The sequence below is a fragment of the Etheostoma cragini genome, chromosome 7, assembly GCF_013103735.1.
Source record: "Etheostoma cragini isolate CJK2018 chromosome 7, CSU_Ecrag_1.0, whole genome shotgun sequence".
Lineage (NCBI taxonomy): Eukaryota > Metazoa > Chordata > Actinopteri > Perciformes > Percidae > Etheostoma > Etheostoma cragini.
The window spans coordinates 11897084-11909573 of NC_048413.1; the positions used below are offsets into that span (position 1 = coordinate 11897084).

General features: G+C 40.1%; 1 protein-coding gene and 1 long non-coding RNA gene across 6 annotated transcripts in view; one reads left to right on the forward strand and one right to left on the reverse strand.

Annotated features, from left to right (window-relative positions):
• Nucleotides 1-12490, forward strand: part of LOC117947508 — a 1113976-nt gene that overhangs the window by 751948 nt on the left and 349538 nt on the right. The window lies entirely within an intron of this gene.
• The window catches only part of samd10b (sterile alpha motif domain containing 10b), a 60325-nt gene that overhangs the window by 26387 nt on the left and 21448 nt on the right, over nucleotides 1-12490 (reverse strand). For all 5 annotated transcript variants that reach the window (XR_004657247.1, XM_034876480.1, XM_034876481.1 and 2 more), the window contains exon 3: nucleotides 5078-5246. Coding sequence is in view for 4 of the 5 variants with exons in the window: in XM_034876480.1 (XP_034732371.1) it covers nucleotides 5078-5246 (169 nt within the window). In the remaining variant the exon portion in view is untranslated. The remainder of the gene's footprint in view (nucleotides 1-5077; nucleotides 5247-12490) is intronic.

A 12490-nucleotide genomic window follows, 5' to 3' on the forward strand; every position in this document is an offset into this window, starting at 1 on the left:
GAAACCCTATGCAAAAGTCTTAGGCAGGTGTGAAAAAGTGCTTTAAACTAAGAATGTTTTCAAAAATATAAATGATGATTGTTTATCTTTATCAATTTACAAAATGCTCAAATGAGTGAAGAAAAGATAAATCTAAATCACATCAATATTTCTGTGTTACTACCCATTTCCTTTAAAGCAGCATCAATACTTATAAGTACACTTGCAAAAAAGTTGGGCAACGTTGAGGATCTTAGACGCAGTGGTCCGCTCAGTGCAGCAGATGAAAAACACGTCAAGCTCCTTTCCCTTTAAAATTGGAAAATGTCCAACAGTTCAAGTACACCCGTCTACTGTCTGGAGAAGTCTGGCCAGAAGGGGACTTCATGGAAGAGTTGCAGCCAAAAAGCCTTACCTCCGACTATGTTTTTGTGCACAGTTGAGTTGCTTGGCCTTGTTTCCATGTCAACCATCCGACAAGCAATTTGTTTGATGTATACTGATCCCTTAACAGTTTCACATTCCACTACTCAGTACATATGACTCGACTTCTAGACAGTCTTAACATGTTTTCAAATATATAACTCAGTGGACTCTTCTGTTGACCGGTGCATTCTCACGAGTCAAACTGCCGCTCTGTCTATTCAAATATTCTTTTTCTTCTTTTATGTAACTACTCCACTGTGCATGCAGCTATGTGTGCCCTCTGGAGGTAAAGTGAAACAGGAGTTCCGTTTGAAAAACGTATTTGGTGAAAGCATTGAACGTTTAGAAAGATCTATTTTGAACTCAATCTCTTAGAGTGGTACTGAAGTAGGAGTCAAAAGTTGGTTATCATGACAGCACTTTCCATGTACCAGTTTCCTCTGTGTACAGGGATTAAGGCTACTTTTTGTTCAGAAAGCTTTGTTAAAGTAAAGTGATTGGCACTTTGTAGGCAGAATACAGACTACTAAACATTGTATCAGTAAGCAGAAGTATTTATGATTTTCTTTTCTTTACATCCAACTCTTTGAGATATGATGTATTACTCTCACTGGAGCTAGGCAAGCCAAATGTGGATGGAACTTTCAGCCAGTCATTGCCTTAGAACCAGATAGGCATGCAGACAGTAGCTACCTCTACCGTGAGCAAGTATCTACTCCCTTGGAGACAAAACCATTAGAAACAAGCTAGCTTTCTTAATGGTTTAATGGATATGTGTGTGTGTGTGTGTGTGTGTGTGTGTGTGTGTGTGTGTGTGTGTGCACATGTAGTGTAAAAGCAGATTATTTACTACTCCCCAGAGTCCAGGTGCTCTCTATTTCCAGCAAATAGAGTGGAACAACCCATTTTTTGTGAGCACAACCATCTTGGGGATAGAACAACAATAAGTTTCCATTTATTTTATGCCCTGTTTCAGTTTTTTACACACACATACACACACACGCACGCACACACAAACACACTTTAGTCCACACTCATCAACCTCTTCAACCTATCTCCCCAACTGCCCTCTGGTGTGTGTATGCTTGCCAACAGCAGTACTAGTATGTCCTAGAAAAGAATTGCCCTTGGTTTGTGTGTGTGTGTGTGTGTGTGTGTGTGTGTGTGTGTGTGTGTGTGTGTGTGAGTGTATTGTGTGTGTGTGTGTGAGTGTGTGTGTGTGTGTGTGTGTGTGTGAGTGTGTGTGTGTGTGCGTGTGAGTGCATGCATGCATTTGTGCGTGCGTGTACAAATAAGACAGAGCAGATGAATGGAGCTCAAATCAATTCCCCTCAGACAGACTTAATACAGCTCCAAATAATTGCTTGCAGATAGGAAAAACTTGTGCTGTCAAACGGAGAAAAGAGACACAAAAACAAAAGCTGTTTCAAAAGAGATCGCTTCTCACAAATTGGCTTCACTATAAATTGGTTATTAACGATGTCTGTGGAAAAGTGGGAAGCAGTTTTAAGCAGTTTTTAACACTTAAAAGTATAATCAGAGAGGGAGGAAGTTAAAGACTTCCTTAAAAAAGAACAGCCTTTAGATTTAACTTTTGATAGATGTTCAATTTAGTCCATGCTGTCCCCAAAGCCCTATACTGTATTACATGTCCTTCAGCTTGTATATACAAGAGCACCAAGGTGATTGTACAGCCCAGAGTCATATTTTTCCATTACTCACTTTATTTTACTTTCAGTATATATTCTATATGGGCCCTACTGCATGTTCCTGCTGTCTCTCAATCCTATATCTGCCTCAACTGCAATCCTAGTAAAACATTGTGACTTGCAACTGTATATTAACATGAACAAGAAAACACTGCAAAGTGTAATTTCATACAGCAGCAGCTGGAATGCAATCCCGTCTGCAAGACCACAATCAATGCAATTGATGCAATGCAATGCTAATAACTGCAATCTATACAGCTTGCAGTTATTAGACAGAATCTGTGCATGAGCTTAGGACTGCAGGTGAAAGTTTAGTGACTGTCTGACACTTCGACCGTGCAGACCTACAGTATGCTTGAGATTTCTTATCACAGCAAGGACAGAATGCCAACACTAAAAATTGCATACAATAAACATCTGGTGTGAATGCAAGACCAGTGATCAGGCGTCATTATTCTGAGAACTCCTCTAGTTTTCAATCACAATATTTATACCAAGTGAAAACAGAGTCTTTAAATCCCATACCGCCGTCAAGCTTTAAACGTTTACAATCTGCTGTTTTAAGTGTAATCTAAGTGTATTTGATTGTAAAGTTAAGCTCATAAGCAATTCAATACACTCAGGAGTTTTAGCTTCTAAAGCCTTACTTCGTCTGGTAGGACATGTAGTTCGGTGGCTACTGTTGGCAAACTATTAATGTATTTTTCTGTGTAATTCCATTAGTGCTGTATAACATTATTGAGCTAGTTCACTGACTTTATTAATGTTTTTTTCCATGTGCAACTGTTACACTACATTTAACATTATCCTGCAATTTTTGCTTCTGGCCACAGTGGCAACTGTTTAGCAGGGGTTATACAGGATCACTTTTTGAGAAAGTAATAAGGCCAGTGTGAAAACCTTTACAAATAAAAGTCCGGCATTTACAATGTTTTTTAAATGTTTCTTCAGGTTTTAAGTAGGTTTTGACTTTCAGGTACAAACTACTGCACCCATGATATACATTTGGGTTGAGTAGCGTAAATACTAATCAATCATGGTTTATGCTTTATTTAGCATGCAAAAGTTGCAAAAATAACTGCAGCTGTCAAATAAATAGTAGCAGTAGTGAAGTACAACACTTCTCTCTAAAATGTATTCGTAGTAGTAGAAGTAGAAGTAGTTGCACAAACCAGAATATTCAAATAAAGTACAAATTGCAAAACATTGTCCAACCAAAACAAATTCAACCTCAAACTTCTTTATTTAAACATTTTCCGAAGGTGGGTAAGCAGGCAACTTGTTTCCAGTTTGCTTAATCAAACTTGCTTGTGTAGAAAAAGCAATCACTAGTGTGATACAGGGAAGTCAATTCATCACAACACCACGCACATTGCTGTGCGTTGTAACAGAATTATAATCACATTACACAAATAGTCTGACAGCCTATGTCATGTTTTTGAGCATCCCCCAACTGAATCTAAATTAAAGTTTTTCAACAAATAACTAATCATTCTAACCATAAAGGCTAAGTTATTTCACTTAGCCAATGTATGTTTGTCATTCAGTCAATCAGATGGTAAGATAATTTCATAAAGAAATACATACTGATAAAGTTGTAATACAGATGGATCGGCATCTAAATCTTGTCTGCTACTACTACTACTACAACCAACATTGAAAGTAATAAAAACAGACAACAACAAAACAATAAAAGCAACCTTGATAATATTAATAACGGTACAACAATAAAAATAATAGCATGAATCTTGACACATATTAAATAAAAGCTTCAGAGACACTGAAGAAACTACACGGATCTCTTCAGGCAGTTTGTTCCACTGTAATGTTGCCTTCACTAAGAGACTGAGAGATGTACAATTACTTTTAGGTCACTGAACTAAGAGGAAACTGACACAGAATCCATTTCTCGGCTGTTGGTGAGATCCAACATCCATCTGTTTATTGATACGATTCTTTGATGCTATCCATATGCATCAACAACAAAAAGACATATCACCCAGAAATTTGCACAAGAAAACACAGGAGCTAATAACCCAGACAAAACGAAATCCAGCTGGACATCAGCAAGTGAATGCATCACGTATAATTGGATCTAAGCCTCTGTCTCTCTCTCCCTCTCTCGGTTTGAGAATACATAAATAATGTGATCAGATCAGAGCTACTGTAACTATGACGGCAGCCGCATTGTTAACAATGAAGCCAGTGAGTGTGTATTTGGCAGTGTGTATGTGTGTGTGTGTGTGTGTGTGTATGTGTATGTATGTGTATGTGTGTGTGTGTGTGTGTGTGTGTGTGTGTGTGTGTGCGCGTGTGTGCGTGCGTGCAAATCTAAGAGAGTGGTGGCTGACCCTACGGCGCTGAACAGCAATCTGTTCTCTGTGAGAAGCTAAAAAAGAAACTGCTCTACCGTCTGGTCTGTCAGTGTGTGTGAATTAATGTGTGTACCTTTGTGTGTACCTGTTGACGTGTTTCTACTGGGTTTGTGTCTACATGCACTTGCGTGCATTTGAGGGGGCTTTTTAACCATTACGTGTGTGTGTGTATGGGGCAGGGGGGTTTTTGAACTCAAAACAAGACAACCCACCATTTTTTCCGCGGCTTTCCCTTTCTTCTCCAAAAATAGGCTGCACTCCTTCCGTTGCCTCACACTAATGCCTTTTAAATCTCCTTTCGAGAGATTTGGGTGTAAACCTGTTCCAGTTGAAAAAGCTAAGCTTTAGAACCATGAACCTAAAAATAAAACTTGTGTGACATTCGTTAAGCCTTTTATGGGATTTGGTTTGCAATGTCACATGCATCGCCACTGTGCTTATTAAAAGGAGCATAGGTCACTGGACAAGGTTTTGGAGATATCATCGTCAAGCAACAACATCTACAAAAGCACTCCTAGGTAATATGTGTTGTTTATTTAGTGATAATTACTACAACAAAAGAATCACAATCAGACATTGGTACAGTACCTGTGATGGCGTGATGGGAGAAGGCCTCTACGTAGGTCAGGTAGTTGTGAGGACAGTGTTTCTTAAGCCACTTGCAGACATCTTGCTGAGTCCACAGCACCACAGGTTTGGAAAGACTGGACAGAGTAGGACTGGTGTGATACACAGTGAAGGCTTCGCCTGGACGCAACTGAAACACACGAGAATGTAAATGTAAATGTGCTGTATTTATATAGCGCTTTTCTAGTCTTACATCATACAGGATACATTCACCATTCACACACATTCATACACTGTGGCCGAGGCTGCCGTACAAGGTGCCACCTGCTCGTCAGATAAACACTCACACACATTCACACTCCGATGCGCAGCATCGGGGGCAACTTGGGTTTTAGTGTCTTGCCCAAGGACACTTCGACATGGGACTGCAGGGCCAGGGATTGAACCACCAACCTTCCGATTCGCAGACAACCGCTCTACCACTGAGCCACAGCGGCCGAGACGCAGAAAAGTTTATATTATCTGATGCACTGTACTGTAGCGTGTGTGTGTGTGTGTGTGTGTGTGTGTGTACAGTATTAGCAAGAGACAGTGTCAGTAGGTGTATTTGTGTTTTAATTTCCTGTACAAGTACAATGTGATGGAAGTTGGAACATTTCTTTTTTATTGTTATTTTCTTTAAGGTAATCACCTTGTAATTGCTCTGTCTTACTCAAATATGAAACATACTAGATTTTCTCATTAATGTGAAATTAGCTGGGATGATAATGTTAACCATTCGTCTCTCTTTCAATTAACAGTAGATACAAGTCTTTTTACCGGTAACTAATCATTAATGCTTGAGTCCCAGTCAATGATTAACTGATCGTTAAGTAGCCATTCGTTACTCATTTGTTCCTCATTCGTTACTCATTTATTCCTCATTCGTTACTCAGTAACTACCTACATTTGTGTGGTCCTTATTGTAAATTGGTATTGCGTGTTACCCTTAAAAGTTCAAAATGGTTAAAGTCTTCCCTTTGCATTCTAAAAAGCATATAATGACCTCTAATGTCACCTAAATTAACAGTATACATAAATTGTTAAAGGTCATGCAGGCATAAAAGGCCAAACAAAGGTTCTTTTGATTAAAGGGAGCACTCTGTTTTTTCACCTCTCAACTCTAATATAGAGAGACGAATGTAAATCCGCTATCACCATATTTTCTCGCACATCATATAATTCCAAATCTGAAAAATGTGGAACGTTGTCCCTCTGCCAACAACGTATCTTGATACATTAATTACATTCTATCTATTATTTGTATCAGCATGTGCTGTGTAGTATTGAGGCTGTTGCTATTCGCAGGTAATTCTTTCTGATAGCCAAGGCTGCATTAGTGTGATTCTGTCATAATAATCTTTTTTTATTCCTCTCATACTCCAGTTCTCTTTCTCTCACTCTCTCTCTCTCTCTCTCTCTCTCCATTTTCACACACATTCCTCAGACAGGGCAGGAGACACACTCCTTGTCCCCTCAGCTCTCTCTCTCTCTCTCTCTCTCTCTCTCTCTCTCTTGTGTGACTTAGTCTCATATCTAATCCATTCATTCATTCATTCATGCTCTGACTGTGCCAATTCCACAACAAAGACTTTGGCTTATTTTCAACAGGAAAATGCAGAACTGCTGCCAAACGTTCCACTCCATGACTGACTTCATTTAATAGGATTATGTATGCTGCGATGTCATACACACAAATGCAACTTGCACGCACTCTTGTTGATGTTCCTGCCATTTTATTGTTAATGACACAAAGATCAGCTCCCAGAACACCTTCACGTCATTATAAGTGATAGACACAGGTTCATATCTGTGCCTGCTGTTGCAATGACACCTCCTCCTTTCACCAATCAGCCCTATCAAGTTCTGGCTGGTCCAGCAGCTAAGTGTGTTCTGCTTTGCAGACCTTCATTGAAAACACTCCATATCTCTGCTCCAGGGTGTTTGCTCGTTTTTTAATTACACACATACCTCTAACCCAAAACAATGAGGTCCTGAAGCCATTTTAATAACCCCAATTCACTGCTCACCCCTCAATCTTAGATTGAGACTGAGTTGGGAGAGGTGTGGAAATGTTCTCTCTTGTGGATGATTGAGTGTGGACTGTTGTAAAAAGCTCCCTTGTCATTGGACAACCATAACGTCAGCTTCACGCATGATGATTTATTCCATGTCATTTCTACAATCCTCACATTGACATAGTTGAGTAAATATTGGAGTGAGTGGGGCTGCAAATGCCTGGATAAGCATTAAGTATGGCCAATTTAACAAGACAAATATGTTTTTGTCTAGATCAAGTCAAAGGCAACAAGGCCTGTTGTTTGCACTAACCAATCACTAAGGACCAATCACAAAGGTCATAATCCTGTGACCTGGAGGGCAGACTTCACATGGGGTTTGAATTTCTGAGGCAAATTAATTTTGGTGCTAAGATTACAGCATTTTCAGCTGGACACAGCACGTTCAAATGGACTGCAAGTCAACCAAAGGCCATCTCACTTTCAAATATAGTTTCTGTAATATAATTTCTCAAAGTGGTAGTAAGGACATTTTGGGAAATACGCATACTTCCTTTACTTGCCGAAACTTAGAAGAGAGGATCGATATCACCGTTGTAGCGGTAAATACGCCGCTATAGCCAGCAGCCGCTCGTTTTGTGGGGTTGTTGTTCATGGGAGATTTTTAAAGGGTCCAGGTAATATGTTAGTAACTGTAGGTGATAAAGGAAAGGCTACTTTATCTTGTTTATGTAGTTTAACAAGAATTTTAGCCTACATACAAAACAGAAATACAAAACATGATAGGCCATGGCTAAAGCATAGAAGCAGAGACTGAAAGTGTTTGATTGAAGAGGATTGCGTTTCAGAACCAAAAAAGGAAATTGTGTTCAAAGTATGTGACTGGATATATGTCAAGAGGATAAAAACTACACACCGGTGGCGTCGTGATGTGCATAATCCAGAGTTGATGGTTGTCATTATTTCAGGATAAGCCACTGTACTTTTCCCCTCCAACACTGAGGCTCCTGAACTCAGTTTTACCACAGTCACTACTACCATGACTACTTCTATTATGTGCATAGCTCGTTCGGTCTGTGCTACCGGTGTCAATTGACAACTGTGCTGCCTATGTGAGGATGCCCATGTAAGTTTCACAGAATTTTCCAGTTGCCTCCACAACCCATAACATGAAAGCATACAGTAACACAGCAATATTACAGATAATGCAGTTAAAGTTTCAGGAGGCAGATTCATTACAATCCAGGGACCTATGAGAAAATACATTTTAATAGTGTAAATATATATATATATATATATATATATATATATATATATATATATATATATATATATATATATATTTATTTATGCTTCCCAAAAGATGATCCGCCCAATCTGTAACAACTTATCTTTAATAGTGACTGAGCTCCATGGCATCCCATTATCACAGAAGTAATAAAGTGAAGTTGTTTATGTTCACTGTGGCATCATTTAGTACCCATAATATATCTGGGAAACAGATAAAGATCTTGTGTAACAATTGCAAGAATTGATTGTTGAATATATCATGATTCACATTTGTTGACACTTATTTAACTGTACTGTTTATGTCATGAAAAACAACATAGAAGAGGATGACAGGCAGATAGGGAGAGGAACAACAGAAAGAAAGAGCAGATAGTGTGCAGGGGAGTGGGGACTGTAATGGCCTTCATCATCAACAAGCCAGACAGAAGGGAAATGGAATGATAGCTCCCCATCATCCCTCCCTCTCTTCTTCCTCCCTCGCTTTCCTTCCACTGCACTTCGGCCATCCATCAGCCTGTATCTCCTCTGGCCAGTTCTGTATCATCCCTTCTTACCCTTTACTACCTCCCCCACTCCTCCCTAGACCTACTTCTGTCCAGCGGGAGGAGCTTCCTCATTCATTATGTACAGGAGTAGGAGGGGGAGAGGTGGAGAGGGAGAGGAGGGTGTGCAAATAAGTGAAGGCTGTCCATGTAGCAGAAGTCTAATGACAGATGGAGAGGTGGGGGGGGGGGGGGGGGGGGGGGGGGGGGGGGGCATAAGGCTGCATGCTAGCATTTAACATCATATAACTAACAGCACAACTGTGCAGACCAACACTTTGTGTTTGTTTTTTTGTTTCATAATGACACTTGATTCCATGATTTTTTTATTTGAATTTTCGGGTTTGCATGACAGTTCTTGAATAAAAATAATAAATCATTTTACTGGAGACTTTGAAAGTATGCACATACGGTATCAATCTTGTCTTCTTGATGACCCACATTGACATATTCATCTTAACGAAAATTAAAAGACATTATTTACATCATCATTTATTACGTTATACATTATACATTTTCTCTGAACTAATATGCTCGCAAATGCTCTCAATATGTCTCTCAAAAAGATGAGTTTGGTCTGTGATATCGCCTACCTACATCCTCAGATCCTTTTTCCCTTCCTCATCCACATACTCTCTCTACTCATTGATCATAGTGTTTGTATCCTAAAACAGCTTATTTGTCCTTCCTTGGGTGCTTTGTCCCCCCCTCATAAATTGTATCCTTTGCCTGCCTGACACCCGCCCTCCCTGTCCTCCCTTTCTCTTGTTTCCTTCCTTCGATCTTTCTTCTGGCTTGATGTTTGTGCAAGGAGCAATTTTTTGCCCACTTATGTGCCTGTGTTTGTGTGTGTGTGTGATTGTGTTTGCGATAGTGTGTGCATGCACCTCTCAGTGTAACTGAATTGGGGATTAAAAGAAAGTCAGGGGAGCGTGGGGAATCCTTAACATGCACTCGTTGTGACCGATAACGCCTCTCTTCCAATGACTGCCTCTGTCTCTGCACATCAACACCCTGCCTTAGAATGATCAATGGTGCTATGGCAATTAGCAGAGTGGCTGTGTGTTTGTGTGTATTTGAGTGAGTGGAATCTATGTTTTATAATCTGAACATCATGTACTCTAGTTCACACCTGCCTTTCCTTCTCTGCTCTCCATCTTTTCTCGCTGTCACTTCTTTTTTTCCACAAGTTACTAAACACTCCTTTTTTATCTTCCCTGTATGCTCTGCTGTCTAACCTAACAACTCTCTTTCTATCTTCCCATCTACTGTACCACTCTATGTCTTCTTGGGCTATCTTTATAGAATCAGATCCTTCTCCCCAATCCCAGAGACCCTGACAGATCCTGACACATGATTTTTCATATCTCCTTGTCACCTCTCTTCCCCACTTTTCAATTCATCTCATCATTCAGTAACACTGAATCCTCCCCTTTGTCCCCGGCAGATTCTGTTGCATCATTTAGCACCTCTGGGTCTCCCACCGCTCAGTCTAGCCTTGTGCATATGTGTGTTTAAGTATGTCACTGTGATTCTGAAAATGTTTATGTGAGAGCTTTTCTGAGTGTGCTTGAGAGTGTGTGCGAGTGTGTTAACTGTCAGCCTTCATTAGCTTTGCACAGCTCTTCCTTTGGTTGTCCTCGGGACTAGCAGTTTGTAAATGTCTTGCACTCATGCGGATGTGACTGCGTTCTCAGTGGGAGGAAAACGGGCCAGATGGGATTTTCACAAAGCTCTCTATTTAGCATGAGTCAAACATGTGTCTCGGACAGAGCAACACATCACTGAATGGAAGGACAAGGACAATACAGGCTAAAGCATTTCTGCTTCACTGCCCAGCAACTCTCTTATTTTTCTTTCTGTGTCTCTCCATTGTGTCTTTCAAACCTCTGTTCTCTGGTGCATCATTCTCCAAAGCAGCCATCAGCCACCAAGGTAATACTTCCATACAGTGTTGCTGGCACATTAAGAAGCAAAAAGCAAGTAACAAAGTTTCAAAAACAACTCCTGTAAGGGTTGTATGATCTGTTTGCTGTTAATGTTAATGTTAAGTTTGGTCAAATTTAGGCAAATAACAATTCTTCCAGGTTAGGGGTGAAGGGTTCCATACGACAAATTTTGGCCAGGGAAATTTTGCCTTGGGGGCGTGGTCGCAAAAACAACAGGCAGCCCGTGCTAGCAATTAACCTGTCGGCTAGCTGAAAAGTTAGTTAGCTAACATATACAGGGATCCATTCAGTGTTGTATGTGCCCAGACTAAGGTCGTTTGTCATATAAATCACAATTTGTGTTGATAAAAGTACCAATGTTCGTGTAGAAACATTTTAATCACTTACACATTTTCAAGATACGGAGCTGATAACCTCTGCCATCTTGGTCAGACTTTTTTTGTATCTCCCGTCTCCAAACACAGACACATGGACCTTATTGGTTCTCCAGTGGTCCTCATTTGAATAAAGTTCAACTTTTGTTAACTTTGTTTTGCTCCCCTCGGCAATTCGCTCTCATCTCGCCCAATCTCAATGACTTTTTGTTGTGTGGAAACCTACTAGGCTTACAGATAGTCAGGGTTATCCAGGGTGTTAAGCTGATATAATGTCTACCAAGCTCACTATCATTTAAGTAACATTTGCGAGCACTAAATACAAAGAACAGAGGAAGGTGAATAACATTAGTTGTGCAGGTGTTTTTTCCTAAACCAAAGTATTAAAGAAATTTTACATTTGACCTGGTGATGACATGAAAAGTAAGGGGATCATAAAAGTGATTAGAATCCCTCCTGATGGGGACATGGAATGCTTGGCCCAAATTTCATGGCAATCTATCCCAAGGCTAGCTGTTGAGACATTTAGCAGAAAACACCAAATGTCAATTTCATGGTGGCGCTAAAGGAAAAGCCAGCGCATTAGCAATGCCAGACAATCATAACAACAGTTACTAATGGTGGATTTCATATATTAATCCAGTTGGTGGCTAAAATAATGAGCTCAACTAGACACCAGCCTAAAAATCTAGGAAGAAGTAGGCAAAGTAAGAGATCTGTGAATTTGTGTTTTCTCTCCAGTAGTTCACAGTTTTGTGAAGGTCAGCCACTGTGTTATGTAATGAGAAAGGAAAAATGATCACAGACTGGTCTTTCTCCTTCACCACGCAGCAATGCAAATTAGTAATTAAGGGCCTCACTTCCAGCAACAGGCTTGGTTTCGAAAATAAGAAGGCACAGTGGCTGCTGATATTTCCTAAATTGGGTCTCTGTTAGTCCACCTATTCCCCAGTCTCATCTAAAGGTTCACCCACAAGCTGTGTGTCAGACAGCAAAATGAACCACCCACAAACCCCTCCCCTCACCCCATCTGGCTACCCAAACAACAGCCAATTCAAGGATGCCACAGACAGTGTGCCAAGTACACATTGAGTCATTATTTGGAAAATATCCTGTTAGCAGAGAGGTCCAACCTGCTGAAGATTACTAAAAAAATAATCTCACCACTGTATTTTTTCTTTCTTGTTTCAAATGATAAATGGTGAATATTGAATAAGACAAA